The following is a 21,076-nucleotide window of genomic DNA, read 5'->3' on the forward strand; positions in this document are numbered from 1 at the left end:
TCTTTTGTGGGGGCCCTTTTCTTGTGGAGACAGTAGCCCGCATGCCTTTCATGACATCCAGCCCTATGTTCTATTTAAGGATTATTTATTAGTTTGTGATTACTTCAATTCAATAATTATGTTTAAAAGTGATACTTATGCATTATAATTAGCATATTTCCTTTTGTGAACAGTAACGAAAGTAAATCCAACCTTGACCCTTGAACCTGATCTTGAACCTGACATATGTAGTTAAATTACAACTGAAAGTCGTGATTTGCATAATTTTAGATAAAGAGAACATGTCTCTATATGTTCAGAATCGAGCTAATATTATTTGTTCAAAATGAAGCTTGTACTAGTATTTCGGAATCGAGCTCACGTTGTATAAATGGAATCGAGCTTCTATTATTTATTTAGTATCGATCTTATGATGATGTTACTTTTTTTTCTAACATGCTTAAAACGCAGAGTTTATTATTTTGGACATTTACAATTATTATTATGCTTATATGTTGTTACTAGCCGGACGTTACCCGCGGCCTGCGCACTATTAATGAAGGAAGGATGTTGATATTAGAGAGAAGAGAACGATTTCCGCCCAAGTCTACAACCGAGATAAAGAAGCTGTGCTCAAGGCAGATGTCCTATGTGTTTGTGATGTCCTCATGTAAATAAACACCTACACCTCGTTGAGTTGCCTCCCTCAGCTATTACACCATGTATGACCATCCTAATAAACTACAGACATAGAGACAAAGGAAAAACAAACAAACAAAAAGGGCAAAGAACTCTGACCCAACTTACTGATGAACTAGTCCTAAAACACCATCTACCCAACAACAACAAAAAACCCTCAGATTTTCGAGCATAACTCCTGGACTTCACTACAATCAACCATCTATTACACCACATTAATTAAAAAAGACCCTTATAAAAGAATCAGATCCAATGGAGTTTAACGTAGGCAACAATGGAAAGCTTGGCTTTTCAAGCATTAAACAGCAGCACCCCATCCAGCCCAAGAGGGTTGACAACACTAATCGTGAAAAAGAGGAGTGGCTCAACCAATGGGCATCAGGAAACACAGGCAGAGCCATGTACAAAGAAATGACCATGCCAAACACACTGGACAGTTTTGACTTCCTCCCCCGCAAAGAGCAATGTGCAATATTTTAACTAAGAACAGGACACACGCTTCTGTTAAGTTACCATCTTAACAAAATAAATCTCCTCACACCTACCCCTTTGAAGGCTTAGTCTTCCCTTTTATAAAACCGTAAACTACATCCTTTTTGAATGCCCCTTCCTAATCCACCTTAGGCAGACCCTACTACCACTACAGCCCAACATAACCAACACTCTGTACGGCAGTTCTGAAAAACTGAAGATAGCAGCACACTATTTCTCCATGGCACAGTCTGCAAAAGATTTTTAAGTTTAGGGAAGGAGAAAGTCTTGATCCCATCAATATAAAAATGTCAAGTAGATTTTAAAAAATATATCCTATCGGACCAAACATCTAAATTGAAGTTTTGGCTACATATTATATCTGAATCCATCCATCTAATTTAAAAAAGTGGAATGTTGTTGGACGACTCAAGTGTTGTTGGATGATAAAACAATTGTTGGATTACCTAATTTTTGTTGCATAAATTGAATGTCATGGATGGCTAGAGTGTTGTCAGATGACTCGAGAGTTGTTGTGTGACTTAATGTTTAATGAATGAAGTGTTGTTGGATGACTGGAGTTTTGTTGGATGGCTGAGAGTAATTGAATGTCTGGAGTTGTGTTGGATGACTGGAGAGTCGTTGAATGTCTGGAGTTCCGTTGGATGACTCAAGTGTTGTTGGATGACTGAAGTGTTGTGGAATGACTGAACTATTGTTGAATGACTGAAGTGTTGTTGGATGCCTGAAGTCTAGTTAGATGACTGAGAGGTTGTTGAATGTCTGAAGTATAATTGGATGACTGTAGTCTAGTTGGATGACTGAAGTGTTCTTGGATGTCTGAAGTATAATTGGCTGACTGAATTGTTGTTGGATGACTGTAGTGTTGTCGGATGACTGAAGTATTGTTGAATGACTGAAGTGCTTTTGAATGACTGAAGTAATGTTGGATGTTTTAAGAATTGTTGAATTACTGAAGAGTTGTTGGATGACTGAAGTGTTGTTGGATGACTGAAGTGTTGTTGGATGACTGAAGTGTAGTTGGATGACTGAAGTGTAGTTGGATGACTGAAGTGTAGTTGAATTACTGAAGTGTTGTTAGATGACTGAAGTGTAGTTGAATTACTGAAGTGTTGTTAGATGACTGAAGTGTTGTTGGATGACTGAAGTGTTGTTGGATGACTGAAGTGTTGTTGGATGACTGAAGTGTTGTTGGATGACTTAAGTGTTGTTGGATGACTGAAGTATTGTTGTACGACTGAAGTGTTGTTTAATGTTTTAAATATTGTTGAATGACTGAGGTTGTTGTATGACTTATGTGTTGTTGGATGACTGAAGTATTGTTGTATGACTGAAATGTTGTTTAATGTTTGAAATATTGTTGAATGACTGAAGTGTTGTTGGATGTTTGAATTATTGTTGAATGACTGAAGTGATGTTGAATGACTGAAATATTGTTGAATGACTAAAGTATTGTTGAATGACTGAAGTGTTTTTGGATGACTAAAGTATTGTTGGATGACTGAAGTGTAGTTGGATGACTGAAGTATTGTTGTATGACTAAAGTGTTGTTGGATGACTGAAGTATTGATGTATGACTAAAGTGTTGTTGGATGACTGAAGTATTGTTGTATGACTGAAGTGATGTTTGATGTTTTAAATATTAATGATTGACTGAGGTTGTTGGATGACTAAAGTGTTGTTGAATGAATGAAGTTTTGTTAGATGTGTTTTTTGTAATGTTTAAATGTAATATAAATTAGAAGAGCAATACCAGACATTTATTAGCGCTAATTATAGTGTTCATTTCATCAGTACTTCGTTACCATTATTGTACAAAAGTCGCTGAAAAAAAAGTCGATTTAAAAATAATGTGCGTGACTTTTTCATACAAAGTACATTCTAAGCCTTTATAAAGAAACATAAATGTTTTTCTTTTCAATTTTAGTTACAAGTGTACTGGAAAAACACAGTTAATAAATGTTTATATTAGGAGTGAATGTTTCGTGTAATATTTTACAAATATATATGATTTATGATATGATTATAAACAACAATTATCTTTGTGCGATATCATATTGTTTACATAATTTCCCTTAGATTTATGTATTGATTTAGAAGTGGTGTATTTTTATGAACAAATTGCTTCCACAATTAGAATTTGGTAAACTAAAAGGTTTGCTTAAAGAAAAGAAAGAGTTACAGTTGCCCCAAAAGTTTGCAAGTCACAACGTATGCTGAAATGTGAATTATTATATCTCTTCTAGTTTTTGAGATTTATGTGTGAAAGATGGACTGAATGAAAGTTTACGTACAACTAAGAGCGGTTTTTCTCTTACTGGGGCGCTAAAATAACTCAGGAAACCTTATCTATCTATCTATCTATCTATCTATCTATCTATCTATCTATCTATCTATCTATCTATCTATCTATCTATCTATCTATCTATCTATCTATCTATCTATCTATCTATCTATCTATCTATCTATCTATCTGTTTATCTATCTTTCTATATATCTATCTATCTATGTATCTATCTATCTATCTATGTATCTATCTATCTATCTAATTATCTATCTATCTAATTATCTATCTATCTATCTATCTATCTATCTATCTATCTATCTATCTATCTATCTATCTATCTATCTATCTATCTATCTATCTATCTGTTTATCTATCTTTCTATATATCTATCTATCTATGTATCTATCTATCTATCTATGTATCTATCTATCTATCTATTTATCTATCTATCTATCTATCTAATTATCTATCTATCTAATTATCTATCTATCTATCTATCTATCTATCTATCTATCTATCTATCTATCTATCTATCTATCTAATTATCAATCTATTTATCTATCTATCTATCTATCTAATTATCTATCTATCTAATTATCTATCTATCTAATTAACTATCTATCTATCTATCTAACTATCTATCTGTCTATCTGTCTATCTGTCTATCTGTCTATCTGTCTATCTGTCTATCTGTCTGTCGTGTCTAACTGTCTATATATCTATCTTTCTGTCTATTTATCTATTTATTTATTTATCTATCTATCTATCTATCTATCGAACTATCTATCTATCTGTCTATCTGTCTATCTGTCTGTCTATCTGTCTTGTCTATCTGTCTATCTATCTATCTTTCTGTCTATTTATCTATCTATCTATCTACCTATCTATCTATCTATCTATCTATTTATATATCTATCTATTTATCTATTTATCTATCTATTTACTATCTATTTATCTATCTATCTGTCTATCTATCTGTCTATCTATTTATCTATTTATCTATCTATCTATCTATCTATCGATCTATCGATCTATCGATCTATCGATCTATCGATCTATCGATCTATCGATCTATCTATCTATCTATCAGTCACAGTCTCGGTTGACATTGCCTGTTATTTGTTCACCTTGGGTCAGGAAGATAAAAAGCACGAGAAACCTCTGATTTTAAAGAGGAAGTAAGAATATCTAAATTCACTTTATTTCTGTAGCTGCCGTTTTGGGACTTGAGACAGTACACAAAGTTAGACTCAAGTCAATCTGTACGATTTATGTTTGTTAGTGTTAGCTCCAGAACACACCAACCCAGCATTCTACATCTTGGTGACCAGCAACATACGTATACGTTACACTATCTATCTATCTATCTATCTATCTATCTATCTATCTATCTATCTATCTATCTATCTATCTATCTATCTATCTATCTATCTATCTATCTATCTGTTTATCTATCTATCTATCTATTTATCTATCTGTTTATCTATCTATCTATCTATCTATCTATCTATCTATCTATCTATCTATCTATCTGTTTATCTATCTTTCTATCTATCTATCTATCTATCTGTTTTTCTATCTATCTATCTATCTATCTATCTATCTATCTATCTATCTATCTATCTATCTATCTATCTATCTATCTATCTATCTATCTATCTGTTTATCAATATATCTCTATTCAATATCTATTCAATATCTCTATCAATGTATCTATCTATTAATCTATCTATCTATCAATCTATCTATCTATCAATCTATCTATCTATCAATCTATCTATCACAATATCTCTATCCATCTATCTATCTATTAATCTATCTATCTATCAATCTATCTATCTATCAATCTATCTATCTATCAATCTATCTATCACAATATCTCTATCAATCTATCTATCTATTAATCTATCTATCTATCAATCTATCTATCTATCAATCTATCTATCACAATATCTCTATCAATCTATCTATCTATCTATCTATCTATCTGTCTGTCTATCTATATATATATATATATATATATATATATATATATATATATATATATATATATATATATATATATATATATGTATATATCATGGGCGTAGCCAGGGAGGGGGTTCTTGGGGTTCAATGAAACGGGGGGGACGGGAACGGAATTAAGTGACTGATTTTTGCTTTCATTTTGTTTATTTTAAGTGAGATTTAAATTCTAAATCATCACTTACCACAGCACAGCCGAGGCAGTTTTGAGTTAAAAACCCTCTACCAGGGGGTTTTGAGTTTAAATCCCCCTACCAGGGGGTTTTGAGATTTAAAAAAACCCTATCAGGGGGTTTTGAGATACCAATCCCTCTACCAGGGGGCTTTGAGTTTAAAAAACCTCTACACAGGGTTTTGAATTTTAACCCCCTACCAGAGGTTTTTGCAGTTAAATCCCCATCTTCTATAAAACAAAAAAAAAAAAACAAAAATGCAAACAACAATCCCCAAATTCCAACAGCACAGTTGAGGAAGATTTTGATTTTAAACCCCCCTCCAAAATTTACGATAAACCTCATCTTCAATATTAAAAAAGCAAATTACACACTCAAAATTCTATGAGCGTAGCCAAAGGGGTTTTGAGTTTAAACCCCCCCCCTCCAGTTGGGGTTTGAAGCTAAATAGTACCTCTTCAATATAAAAAAAAAGCAAATTACACACTATAAAATCTATGAGCGTAGCCAAAGGGGTTTTGAGTTTAAATCCCCCTCCTCCAGATGGCTTTTTCTTTAAAGTTTAAAACCCCTCCAGATGGTTTTGAGTTTAAAATTCCCATACAGAGCGTTTAGAGTTGAAAACATCTCTCTTCAATATTATTTTAAAGCAAAGTACAGTCACCAAATTCTAAGATCGTAGCTAAATGGGGTTTTGAATTAAAAACAAAACAAAAAAACTCCAGAGATTTCTTAGTTTAAAACCCCTAGACAGATGATTTGACGAAAAAACTTTCCTTTTCGATATAAAATCTAAAGCGAAATACAAGCATGTAATTCCAAGAGCGTAGTCAAGAAAGGCTACAAATCTCTACCAGTGGCTTGGGCTCCATTAATAAAGTGTGAATGATCTTCATTAAATGTGTCTCAACAAAGATGGCTAAGACAGATTTTAGGAGTCAGTCATAGAGATCGGGTCTAAATCAAAGAAATCATATGCCGAACTGGGAGTCGAATCCTTAGTAAGGTTGTGACAGAGCGTCGCATGAGGTTTTGCGGGACATGTTCTCACACAAAATGAATTACGCAAAATAAGAGTTGCGGAAACAGCTTGCCGGAAAATGCGCCGAACGGCGCGAGAGGGTCTAAGTCAGTAAGAAAAGCACATTAGGTTTTTGAAATAAAACTTTTTAATAGCAAGATAATGCACTGTAGATACCTCAGAATATGCATTTTGTTGGCTTTCAATACCAGAAATAGTGCTATGCGGCGTGGCTTCGCCCCGCGCTGGGGGAGCGCTGCGAACTCCCCCAGACCCCCTTTGCTAGCAAGGGCGGGGAGTATACAATAAACAATAAACGTCTTCCGAAAGGGTCAGAATGTAATAAAGATTAATTATGTACACACACGCACACACACACATATATATATATATATATATATATATATATATATATATATATATATATATATATATATATATATATATATAATTTTTTTCCGCGGGGGGGGGGGGGGTGTCGGGGGGGGGAATCCTCCCCCCAAAAAACCCTCCCCGAAAAAAAATCCTGGCTACGCCCATTATATATATATATATATCAATCTATTTATCGAGCAATGTTTCTATCATATTGTTACGAATGAACAGCGACAGGTAGAGCTCACTATGTGTGACCCCGGCGAGATGACACAGCACCGAGTGTTCTCTGAAATCTATGCGTGTAAACAAAGACAGGATGTGACGTGGCCTCACGTGTTGTTCCAGAGGACGAACAGATTTACGAAAGGGGGGGGGGCAGTGTGACAAATGAACAGTGACAGTTAGAGGTCACCACGTGTGACCTCGCTGAGATGACACTGCAGCAGGTGTCCTCTGGAATCGACATGTATAAACAACGACAAGATGTAATGTTTTCTCCCGTGTTGTATAGGCTAGTGCTGTGTGTTTTCCGCCACCTCTTTAAGTTAGAGTTAGTGTAGATGAGTCATGACCTGGCTCTATAAATAGAACGGATGAAGCCGTATCCTGTCCCTTTTTCCTTTTTGGGCCACTGGTCTGTAGGTAGCTGGTCTGTGTGACCATATAGTAAGTGTTAGTAATTGTGTGTAATTTCAGCTGGGACCGCCTATAAGTTGGAAAATGTTTTTATTTTTACTTTCTTTAGTTAGATTTGCATTAATTGTTCCTACATCTACTGTTATAGTCTAGATGTAGACTGATTAGTGGATCGACATCACTGGCTAAGTAATTAGCCATTGTGGTCTATGGTGGAACAGGAAGTTCCATAGACTTGGGTAGCGTCATCCCCCCCCTTTTAGCCATCCTTAGTAATCCCCTTATTACTTTAGTCCTATACTGTGTCAAAATATTTCTTATGTATTTTTATTTATAATTTATTGTTAGGATAACCGCTCTATTAAGTTGGCAATTTGTCCTACTTTTTAATGTAAAAGATGGCTGCGCCTAAGCATCGCTGTCATGGCGGCTAGTTGAGTCTTATCTAGATCTAGCATATGTTTATGGTAGTCTAGCTTGACCTGCGTAGGTTGTGGCTTAGACTTCGACTTGAGTATGTATGTATTAGCTACATGTATTTACCTTATGCATTTAGGTATCTGTATGTGCTAGACTAGGTCTAGTTCATTATTATTTTGTTATATTATCATATTATGTCTTATGTTTTTATGTATTTGTAATTGCAGGCTATAATTCCTGCCTTAATGCCTGTCTAACTGCCTGTCGGCTGTGTAGCTAGTAGCCTGCTGCATAATTGTGCGGCTGCCTTACTTGCTGCCAAACTAGCTGTTGTATAATTCTGCCCTGTTGATCTAGTAGTTGTGAGGTTTAGATTAGAAAAAGTCAGTTACAATAGTTTATTGTTTTGTAGGGTATTTTGGTGGATTATTGTGAATCTGGGTAACTAGTGAGTTTTATTTGGGTTTGGTTTGTTGGATAGTGTTTGTAGTTGTATTAGTATAGATTAAGTAGGGTTGATTAGTTGTTAAGGTTTTTGTTTATTTAGTTGTTTTGGTTAAGTTGTTTCCGTAAAGTTTATTGTCATTTTCGTATTCACCTATATCTATATTTTTATTGCTTTGTAAGTTTGTTGTAAATAAAGTGTATATAAGTTTGTTTTATAAATTTAGTTGATTGTTTTATTTTTCGTCTGTTCTTGTAGTTAGCTAGATTAGTTTAGTATAGTTTAATTGTGCTGTCTGGTGGCTTAGGCGACTCTAGCCCCTTGGTTGCAGACCGAGGTGCACAGATTGGGCCCACCCAGTAGAGCTAACATCTGCCTACTGTTATAAATGAATTAATGTTGAGCAGATAATAATAGGCCACCACTCAGCGCCTTCCTGACCTGCTCACACACGGATAACATGGGAGATGTTTTTATGACACAAATACAGCTCCTCAGACGATAGGAAGACATGTCCCAGATTTGTCAAATTTTGTATACCATTCAGTGATTTTATACCTATACTTAGTTTGTCTATGTGTATACATGTTGGCAGAAAATACTACTACCAATAATAAAAGTCTTTATTATCCATAAATAAATGTGTCTTGCAATTTGAGCATTACACCAAACAAAACATTATAATTATAGAAAACCATCAGACTCACTCCTAATTTACATGCTAAAAGTTTATATCAGATCGTTTCTTTTGAATTATTTGATAGTTATGATTGTGTCTACGTAGTTTTGACCTTACACTAGTAAATAAGCCACCAGTTTGTCTCAATTTAGTCTAAGTGTCCGTCACATCAATTGGCCTCAAGGTCTAGTGAGTGCAATTTGGTGGGAAGCCAAAGATTTATTGTGCCTAAAAAAGGGAGGGGGTGGGGCAGACCGCACCGGGTGACACCCACCAGGGGGTGACACCCAAGTCGGAAAAATGCACTATTCCAAAATGCAACTTGTAAAAGTATAAACTACTCACCGTTAAGCATGAACATGTCCCAAACCTTCTTCATTGAATTATTTGACTAGTAATCTTCCTATTAGGAGACGGGCATAAGAAAAATAATACGTTGTAGAGGCCAGGAGAAAAAGTTTCTGAAGCTCAGAAATGTAGAAAAACGATTGGCGCCCGGGGCTTCGCCCCGGACTTTTCTGAGTGAGCTTAAGGCGCCCACTCAAACATTTTATCTTATTAGTTGAGTGGCAAACGTAACATTTTAATTGTACAATGTTGAGAAAAACATAGACATGTATCCCTCGCGCGCCATTCGACGCATAGGTCTGCAAGATCTCTCCACAGAAATAAGTCTTATGCGACTTTCACAGCCACTTTCCTTCTAAAAAGGTGTGACGCCATGATTAATCGTTGACGGCCATGTTTTTGCATTCCCCTTTACCGCTTTCATGTTAAATCTGACTTTGGTAAACGTGCTTCGTCTTGTCTAATTATGTCTCACAAATGTCAATCGACGTTCAGTCGCCTCTTCCCTTAGACGGCGAATGCCTTTGCGGGAAAAGATTTCTCTATTGGTAACATTATCAAAGTATTCGTAGGATTCGTCTCAGCCATCACTGCTCAGCCTCTGTCTAGCCTTCCACGTCTCGAAGTTAGGTGGCCTTTGGGAAATTAATTGTATTGGTTAGGTGAATTATTAATCTCTAGGCTAATTGATTTGTTTGTTCAGATAGGCCGTACTTTTTGAAAAAGGACTCCTGTTTTCCAATCCAACATGCAACACCATGATATACAGCTTTATTACCTGAGATAACAGTGCCTAATATTTCTATTTGTTCAAGATCTGTATGACCAATGTCGAAAGGGTACTGGGTAACCTGCACCCAATATGCAAAAATTTGAGGGCATCTTTATCCGTCATATTGTGTATACATTTAATGTATGTCGTAATGCTATGTCGTATGTAAAATCCAACTCGGTTTGGTTGACGCCATGGGAACCCGAATGCAGCCTGTTCAATGTATTTCTATGACTGCATGAAAGAGAAATGGGGATGAGATAAACCCAATCTTTTATCTGCCTCGATGTTGAAGAGTTCCAGCGTCTGTTGTGACATACGGCTTGATTTGCTTTAGACATTTCGCGAAATATGGACAATTAGTTGCTAGATGCGTTTTTCTCTTGCTATTTTCCAGAGTGATTACGATGGACGCTATCAAACGTTTTTTTTAACTACAAAACTGATTGCAGGATGTAAACCTGTATAGTAATTGATTTGCCTTTTGTGAAGCAGCTAAGAAACCCTTTGTATAATTTAAAGCCTTTTCTGTAATGAGCCCGTAATTAATCTCTTATAAAAATTTTCAACTCAATGTTTCTCAAATCAGTAATTGTTCATTTTAAATTTATGTAATAACTTTTGATAAAATGTAAAAAAAAAAACATTTTAAAATAGAATCAAAAACCATTTTTGGGTGTAAGCAATCAATTCATTAGCTGACAGTTTTATTATTCAACATAAAGAAACGACAAAAAATAGTTGTTTGTTTTTAAGGGAGGGGGATTTTTTTTTGCAGGGGAGTTGACATCCTGAGCTTACCACACCGGATGAAACCGATCCTAGTGACGCCACTGGAAATGAGTATAATTTAACATTGGAGATAAGCTAGATAGATAGATAGATAGATAGATAGATAGATAGATAGATAGATAGATAGATAGATAGATAGATAGATAGATAGATAGATGGATATATAAATCTACTATTTATTTCTAAAATGATCAGCGCTTTACTGACATTCATACTTCAACAATAAATTGTTATCCAAATGCTTTTCAAATAATTTATTTCTACGCATTCAGATTAGTGCATTGTAAGCTTAAAATGAACTTAGACATATTCCCACAAAGTTTATTGTTTAAAAGAATGGTTCGTTTAGTTCAAATAAAAACCAACATGAGCAAACAAAAACAAAATGTTAAAATAGAATTAGAAAGACAAAAGCGAAACTGGAAAGAAGGTGCGGCACTTGATCTAAACACTGTGGAATCTGGAAAAGAAAAAATACGTGAGTTACAAACATAAAGCTAAGATAAACATTTAATATAAAAATACAGTTGACTCTTCGTAGTAAGATATTCGGATTAATTAAGATTTTTTGTACTTCAAAGAAATTCATAGCATATATATGAAATTTTAATTATGAATATATTATCTTATCTAAAAATACAAAACATAAGATATCACATAAATGTACTAAATTAAAATCTGCATTCTAAATGTAAAAGTACTAATGTGTAGATTAATCACAAACATTTACAAACGTGTATTAAAGTAAAAATCTATAATTAGTCTTTTGTCTCTTCGTACCCAAACAATGTGTCACGTGACCTTTAAAACATGCAGGTGTATCTTATGTTTACATTGGGAACGACTTGGATTACTGTATGATTATCAAGAGTCAACTTCTTTAAAACAAATCTATCTTTCAGTTGCAACATTACTTCTTGCTTTCAATATCATGTTTTCTAGGCGCCTGAAATAACTTAAAAATAACAACTCAATATTTATCCAGATGATCAGAAATAAGGTACACCACAAAACTTTACCTCTGGTGGTCGTGGTTCTTTTTGTAGTAGTAGTCCTAGGTGTGGTGGTAGTTGTAGTCCTTGGTGTGGTGGTAGTTGTAGTCCTTGGTGTGCTGGTAGTTGTAGTCCTAGGTGTGGTGGTAGTTGTAGTCCTAGGTGTGGTGGTAGTTGTAGTCCTTGGTGTGGTGGTAGTTGTAGTCCTTCTTGTTGTGCTGGTTGTAGTCCTAGGTGTTGTTGTGGTGGTCGGTGTTGTGGTTGTAGTTGTTCTTCTGGTTGTAGTTGTTGTTCTTCTTGTGGTGGTAGTTGTGGCTATATATGAACATATGAAAAACATAGAATAAACATACATCATACACTAGAACAAAAAAACCTGAACATAAAAAATGCTTCACACACACAAACACACACACACACACACATAGAAATGAGATGAAATGCTGGGCAATAGCTATGGTCAGAATGAAGTCGCCCACGCCCACGCATGTATCCAAAGGAATTGCAAGTGCCATTGCAGTTTTGGGTCAACGCGTCGCAGGCTCTGCCAGGGTGTAGCACTGTATCCTACAGACTTTTTTTTTCTCTTAGTAGGAGACTAGCTATGGCTAATAAGCCCCATCATGTCCGAGGCTTACTGGTTTAGGTGCCAGTTGCATGCCTTTACCCCTTCTCCTATTCAGCCGGACTCAAATATCTGAGCCACACCTGAAGGCCATGGATTGAACTAGTTGTTGTTTGAGATGCATGCTTCAAGGAAACATTTTGTAGGTAGTGGCGTGCTTTTTTCAATATCACTTCCAGCAACAGCAACATTATATATATATTTTTTTAGTAAGCCGATACATTAAAAATCTCGACATAAAACAATAAAATTTATTTTGAAATTTAAATACTTTAACCAAAACTTACCTAGTAGAGTAAATGTGTAGTTTTCTGAAACCAAAAAAAAAAATAAGTGCAATAGCTCATGAATTAGTATTCAAACATAAATTATAACAATTAAAATAGAAGTAGTGTAGAGGCCTTCAATAATTTTCAGTCCGAAATCTATATTTGGCTTTTGTTGTTAATAGTTTGCAGTTTTTACCTGCCTGAGTGTACCTCTTAGAGGGCCTTTTTGAGTCTGTGTTTCCACACTAACTGCCTTTGTAATCTTATCATTTTCATAGGAATATTTAAATATCATTTAGTTTAAATACCATTAGAAAGAGCCAATAAAAAGGCGATATGTCCAGTCACAATAATGGACCGTTATATTTCTTGACGGTAAGTAAATAATGAGACCAAGTAATATGCTTATAAAATAAAATAAAAAACTTACTGTAACATGCTGAAGCAAAGATAAGGTCATCCACATATTCCAGAGCATCAAAATTGTCGACTTTAAAACTGTTTCGCGAGGCTGGTGGCGTAGCAATTCCATCCAACTCTCGAGTATATGACAAGCCAACACCAATAGTGAAGATGTGGATACCATCATCATGAGCATGTTTGGCATTAGGGACTGTCCTTTCTGCATTGACTGTTGACACACCATCTTGAGAAACAAGCAAGTATAGATATAAATAATTTAATGATTAGATGTGAGCTGTGGTTTTTCTATACTGAAAGAAGACTTAAGAGACTTTCTTATTTAATCGCCTTGTACAATTACATTTAAAACTATCAGAACACATAAGCAATTCTTTACCCGATCGTTCATTTTCGTAATTACAAAAATATTCCCAAAATGACTTCGGGTATATAGGCTTCCTTAAGAAATTATTCAACCGAGCAAGGCTTGGTCAACTGGTACATATTGATTCAAGAGTTTAATACATTAATGTTCAGGTAAATGTTGCGCATTGTCTTTTTAAGTCTAAATCTAAATGCTTACATTCAAATCATTGGAATGTTCTAAAGCTAAATCCTGATTCTTTCTAGGGGAGATGGGAGGAGGGAATTAAAGAAAAATGATCCAATGTTTTTTTAATCTAACATTAACAATATTTAAGACAATGAACGTTGCTCTACAATTTGCATAAAGAAGTTATTGTCTTTTTATAATACTTCTGTTCAAGTCTCTCCGTGGAGCTACCTGCTTGAGCGGACGCTGATCTCTAAATTCATTATTATCTAAATTAATTGCTGCTAGACTACAATCTGGGGGGGTCGGAATAATAAGGAAATAAAAACTATCGAGATTCAGTACAATCTAGCCAATGAGAGGAACAGATGCTTTATAAGCTGCCTGATCTGTAATTGTTTCCACCGATAGGATATTCTCTCATCTATATTTATATCAACATCTTTCTAGTTTGTTTTTAAAATATACTGATCAAATCTATTAAAAGCAAAAGGTCTCTAAGAAACAAAGAATATTTCAACACATTTGACGTTCTGCTCTATACGTTGCACTAGTCATTAATCTTCGGACTCGAAGACAAGCTTTATTATAATCTTCATGACTACACACAGTGACATCTTACTGTGAGGTCTTATTACAACAGAACGCAGCCTGGTCCTTTGGTTTCGAAATGCCATCATGATGGTCACCTTTTTTTTTAATGCTTCCCAGTTCCATCCCCCTGCTGACTTCTTGGCAAGGAAATTCAATGATCATGTGACCAAACAACCCAATAATATGATTAACATGTGACTGGACACTTTATCTGACACAATTTTGTCACCTGTGGAACTTTGTGAAGGCAATCGATACTAATTCATAACATCTAGCAATCAGTAGTACTAATTTATTTATTCAGTGTCCTGTGATAAATTCCCTCGAATATGTTCACATTCACGCGACTCTTTAGGACAATAAAACAGTAAAGGTCTAAAGCAGTGATGCCCAACCTAATTTGGCCCTCGGGCCTTTATAATTTCCTACACTCGTCTCGCGGGCCACATGAACGAAAAGTTATAAAATGAAATGAAACTATTCGGAAACTATTTTCGTAGAAACCTATGGATTTGATACCAAGAATGCCACCATATTAATTTTATAATGCCGTTTTTATGTTGTTGTTCTATGAAACAGCCAGAGACTTTCTTTATAAAATAAATATGTTGGCTTATTATCATATTCATAATAATATGTATATATATAAATATAATAAAATCTTTTTTTTTTTGTTTGGAAGGTAGATTTCTACACTTAGTGCCGACGTTGCCGCGGGCCGGATGGAACCACGTCGCGGGCCGGATATGGCCCGCGGGCCGTAGTTTGGGCATCACTGGTCTAAAGGATCGAAGCTTACCAGAACTACGCTATAGGCGTACAGGCTAAACCATTTCTTACGGAAAATGTGGCTAGTATCGCTAGTAAAATCTGTTAAAATATTTTATAAAATATAAGACGAGGACCAATCACATTAAAAAGGGACTTTCTGTCATTCAAAGTGGACATTCGGTGGTCCCAAGGGTCAATTTGTACCATAATGCCAGACCGCCCCTTTCCTAAACCAAGTCAAGAAGGTCTGATTTTTGTTCTATTTCAAGTCAGGAACACAACACAGAGGCCTGTATCCTTATTAATTGGCACTAAGAAACCCATAATTATAATTCAACAGATGCACTTGCCGGAAAGGCATTGACATCGACGCTAATCAACGCGATAACTAGTATAGAGAACACTTATGCAAGGAGAGAATGAGAAATATATCGGCAATTTCAGCAGCCATTGATAGGCCTAAATATTGTATTCGCTTAATGGGGAAATTACCTAGATTCTATATTAAGGCTTGTCTTCGAGTACGAAGATTAGTGAGGAATGCAGTATTTCCCATGGCTGTGCAAGCCCAGCTGTGACCTACATATTTTTCCTCATCCAGGGCAAGCATAACCACAGTCCGCAGGTGGTCGATTTAGATTTTCTTTTCGCCTCTGTTACGTCGACAACCTTTTAGCTCACCAAAAAAAGACTTCCTTTGGCATACGTTCGTCTCCCATATGGGATACGTACCCTGCCCAGCGTCAATGTCAGACCATAAGAAGTCCCCCTATACTGTCCATAGCGGCGTTCGCAAGGACTTTGCTGTTTGTTGTGCGGTCTTGCATGCGTATGTCCATAATGGAGCGCAAGCATCTTTGGTGAAAGCCCTCAAAAAGTCTTAGTTCTTTTCTGAATAGTGTCCATGTCTCAGAGTCATATAGAAGGGTTGAGAGAACACAGCTTAGTAGACATTGATTTTTGTAGGCAAACGAAGCGATTTATTCCGCCAAACTCTCGTCTTGAGGCGTCTGGCCTTGGCCAGATGGTTATCAACTTCCCTTGAAAGTGAGGCGTCATTTGCCTCTATACTACCCAGATATGTGACATGTCTACCACGTTAAGTGGCTGTCCGTTTATGGTGATCTTTGGGGCTGAGTATGTTTTATTGGGTGACTTCTGGAACATGAATTCTGTTTTCCCTAGGTTTATAGATAAACCGAAAGAGGCGGCAGCGTATGCAAATTCGTTGACCGCGTTCTAGAGATCATGTTCATTGTGAGCTAGCAGGGCGCAATCATCGGCATAGAGAAGCTCCATTATGACCATCTCCTTTGGTTTTGTATGGGATTGTAGACGCCGGAGATTGAACACATTGCTATCAGAACGAAACCGGATGTAGATGCATTCGTGCAATCGCTTTCCCCTTTTAACCAGGCTTACGCCAAAGAAGATAGCGAATAGAGTTGGATCGAGTACACAGCTCTGCTTCGCGCCATTTTCTATTGGGAAGTGATCAGAAAGGGCACCATTGTGTCTGATCTGGCCTTTTTGTCCCACGTGAAACTGCTTGAGAATGGATAGAACGTAGGTAAGCATCCCAATCTGGCCAAAATCCTCCATAAACCATAGCGACTGACCATGTAGAAAGCCTTGGTGAGGTCCACAAAAGCAGCGTATACATTTAGTTTCTGCTCTTTGCATTTTTCTTGTAATTGTCACCGAACAAATATCATGTCAGATGTACCTCTACCGGCTCTGAAACCACATTGGCCTTCAGATAAGACCTCGTCCACTAAAGAGTGGGCTAGTCGGTCGAGCAACACTCGAGCAAAGATCTTTCCTGCTAATGACAGAAGTGAAGGAGCAGTTAGACTTGTCACCCTTTTTGTATAGGGATATGATAACGAAATTTCGTATTTCAGGTGGGACCACGCACTTCTCCCAGCATAGAGCGAACAAGTCTGTTAGTCTCTCGGTTAGGGCGACACCACCCATTTTAAATATATCAGCCGGAAGTCTATAAGAGCTAGGTGCTTTGGGTTTTTTTAGTTTATGAATTGCTGTCTCAAGTTCCTCAAATGTCGGTTCGTCTTCGAGCTCCTCTCTCATTTTTTTCTGAGGGACATTTGCCAGCGATTCCTCCGATACGTGCCTTTTATCACCAAATAGCAGACTAAAATTTTCTGTCCAGCGATTTAGTATGTCCCCTTGCTAGTTAATAGGGTAGAACCATCGGATGATCTTAGCGGTGTTGTAGTATGGCACATTGGGCCACAGGCACATCGAAGTGACTCATAGGAAGAAAGTGTCACAAGATTCAGCATGTCTCTGCACGTTTACGGACAGCTAAAGCCACCAATTATTTTTAGTACCATGATCTTTGACTGCAGAGTGTGAAGCTTTATAGAGAGTTCTGGCTGCGTTGTCATTATTCGCAAAAACAGAGCGATAGTATTTGTGCTTATTCTTTACAAGATCTTGAAATGCGTTATTGTTCTCATCAAACCAGTCTCTGTTGGGTTTACTGCATTATTCCACGACTTTGGCTGTCACCTCCTGAAGTATCGTTTTTAGCTGGCTCCAGTTACTCACTGAATCATCGTCCTGGGGATTTTAAAGATCAGCCTCGAGTAGTACACTGAAGCGCTCTCGTACGTCAGTCTGCCTATCAATATTTAGCTTCTTTGCCCTAGGCAGGCCATCTTTTTTTACCATCTTATTGGTGGTATTCAGCTTCGTCCGGACAAGACGATGGTCCGTATAACAGTCGGCACTCGTTATTACCCTAGTGTGTACCACATCCCTGACATGACATCTCAACAAAAGTGAATGCCCTCAACGGAAGTCTGCACTGGTGGCATTAGAGTTGGCTCGGCTAGATGTAGACATAGCTGCCCTCAGTGAGGTTTGCTAGGCGAGCCAGGGTCGCTGACTGAAAGAGGGTCTGGATACACCCTATACTGGTCCGGAAGAGGCCCTGAGGAGCACAGGCAATCTGAGGTGGCCTTTGTGGTAAAACAATCTCTTGCCAAAAAACTACTAGATATCCCTGTTGGTTACTCAGACCGACTGATGTCGTTCAGACTACTGTAAAAAGGCACTAGATCATATTATCGGTGCTTACGCTCCCACGCTTCAGGGAGAGCCTGAAATCAAGGAAAGATTCTAGGATGACCTGAGAAGAGTCATGTGCACGGTGGACACTACTGACAAACTTATCATCATGGGTTACTTCAACGCTCGAGTGGGGAAAAACTACAGCGCTTGGCCAGTTGTTCTAGTTAGACATGGCATTGGCAAATGCAATGATAACGGCATGCTCCTGTTAGAACTCTGCTCTGAAGCAAAGCTTGCGATAACCATCACAAATTTCAACAAAAAAGCCGTTTCAAGAAGACATGGATGCATCCACGCTCATAGCAATGCCACCTCTTGGATTACAAACTAGATTCTATAGATCTAGATCTAAAGGGAAGTTTTTTTGCACACTACATAGCCTAGATTCTAGTGTATCAAGATAAAACTATGTAGAAGTTGATGATTGAAAATATATTCATTTTTGAAACTTTATATCAAAAGTAAAGTTCATTCCTGCCTAACAAAGAAACGAACAAAAAACGCTATTATATTGTTAGGAATCTCCCTATCCAGGCTCGCTGCAAATTGCACCAAACGACACCACCAAGTTAAAGAACTTGACAACTCTGGGCTTCAAAATAACGTAATAATTTAATGTCAATAAATAACAGCCAATACTGTACAATTAGCAGCACGTAACACAAGACTGTACAAATATCTCTCCGCCGTATCAACTGGTCTCTCTGTCTCGTCTCGGACTTGTACTGAGCCGTTGTAACGAACTGTAGATCTGGAAGTTGTAACTGACTGGTCTCTGATACCTTCGCTCTTTATATAGGGTCCCTGCTGGCCTTCTAGAACCGGACAGAACGTCGCTCGACCATTCTGGGTGGTCAGATGACTACATCCCTCGTGACGCTCCTGAGCTCTGTTCACGACGTCGATCCTTCCCGAACCATCATGTTGACACTCGTCTCGGCCGACCGTCGTAACTCGTCACGGTTGACCGCTCGTCTATCGCTGGCCTGGGGCGATTTGCGTCGGCTGACTACACACACACACCACTACCCCCATCTGTGCCACCACCAGGTTTATAAAAATATTTACCTGTCAACACAATAGCAATATTAGATACATCAGCTCTATCGCCTTTCTCAGGGCTAAACATGACATTTCTCATTATCTCTAAAGCTTCAGCTGTATTGGTGCTGCCAAAATTGTACTTGACATCATCAACCAGTTCCAGGATTTCTCTCTTTGTGAATGCAGAATTGAGGTAGAATTCTTGAGACACCTCATTGTTGTATGTGATCAAACCCACACGAACGTTACCGGAGTCGATATCAGTCTTACTTAAGAAGTCTTTTACAAATGAAAGGATCTGAGGTAAAAAAAAATATTTATATCATTCATTATAATATCGGAATTATACATCATTTTATAACATACAATTTTCTCCTTATCATGTGGCGCGGTGGCTAAGTGATAAAGCGCTTTGCTTCCTAACCTCGGGTCAAGGGTTCAAATCCTGGTGAAGACTTGGATTTTTTAAGTACGAATTTTTGGGCGCCTCTGAGACCACCCAGCTCTAATGGGTGCCTGACATTAGATTTTGAAAAATAAAGGCGGTTGGTCGTTGTGCTGGCCACACGACACCATTGTTAACCGTAGGCCACAGAAACAGATGACCTTTACATCATCTACCCTATAGACCACTAGGTCTTAAAGAGGAACTTAATTTTTTTTATTTGGTATAATTAATGTATTTAAATAATTAATTTAACACAATAGTAACCATAACAGTAACCTATCCACGAGAGACATGGAAGTCATCTACAAAGATTCTGAGAAGTCTAAATGTGGCCCAGCCAGGATGAAGTCTTTTTTTTTACACATCGCATCACAAACGAAAATTCGGTTTCCGGTCAATTCATCCTCGGTCATTTCATCCCGGTCACTTCATTCCCGGTCATGTCGTACCCAGTCACTTCATTCCCGGTCATGTCACCCCAGTCACTTCATCCCCTGGTCATTTTATCCCCTGCTATTTTCATCATCTGATCATTTTATCTAACAAATAGTAATTGTAAAAATCATGAAATGAGCAATATTTAATCTATTCATTTTTTGTTTAAATGACTAAAGTATAACACGTTAGATAAGAATAAAATTTAAATTAATTTGCGTTCATCTACAGTAATCTACACCAATAAGATAGATTGGCTATCGATTGTATGTACAGAAGGCGATCCATCGATTCATATTGCTGAACAATGTTTGTCATATGCTTATTTCTTCCTTGGACGTACTGGCGATAGCCTGTAAAACTAAGGCCTTGTGCAACTGACTATCCTTACGTATCTTACTTAACTAGAAATGTCCATGGTCGTACTTCCACCAAACCTTGGCCTTTGGTGATAAGTTATCAGCAGCACGGTTATAATTATTCAAATGGCACTTCTATCTCTCAAATGATTTTCACTACTTCCAACACACCTTGGCCTTTAATCGTTACGTCATTCGCAGGATAATATTATAATATTACATCCCCCACATCCAATAGAAGGGCTATAGCTAAGTACAAACCCAGATTTACAATATATTATAAGGTTTATCATCAAGAATGCAAAGTGGAAGATAAAACACTATAAACGCATTAGTAAC

The 21,076-nt window shown here is 37.0% G+C and overlaps 1 protein-coding gene across 1 annotated transcript in view; it reads right to left on the bottom strand.

The window, feature by feature from the left end:
• Nucleotides 1-21,076, bottom strand: part of LOC106066853 (uncharacterized) — a 443,149-nt gene that overhangs the window by 322,970 nt on the left and 99,103 nt on the right. The window contains exon 53 of the mRNA XM_056013586.1: nucleotides 19,520-19,793. Coding sequence (XP_055869561.1) covers nucleotides 19,520-19,793 — 274 coding nt within the window. The remainder of the gene's footprint in view (nucleotides 1-19,519; nucleotides 19,794-21,076) is intronic.

Source organism: Biomphalaria glabrata, chromosome 16 (assembly GCF_947242115.1).
Source record: "Biomphalaria glabrata chromosome 16, xgBioGlab47.1, whole genome shotgun sequence".
Classification (NCBI taxonomy): Eukaryota; Metazoa; Mollusca; class Gastropoda; family Planorbidae; genus Biomphalaria; species Biomphalaria glabrata.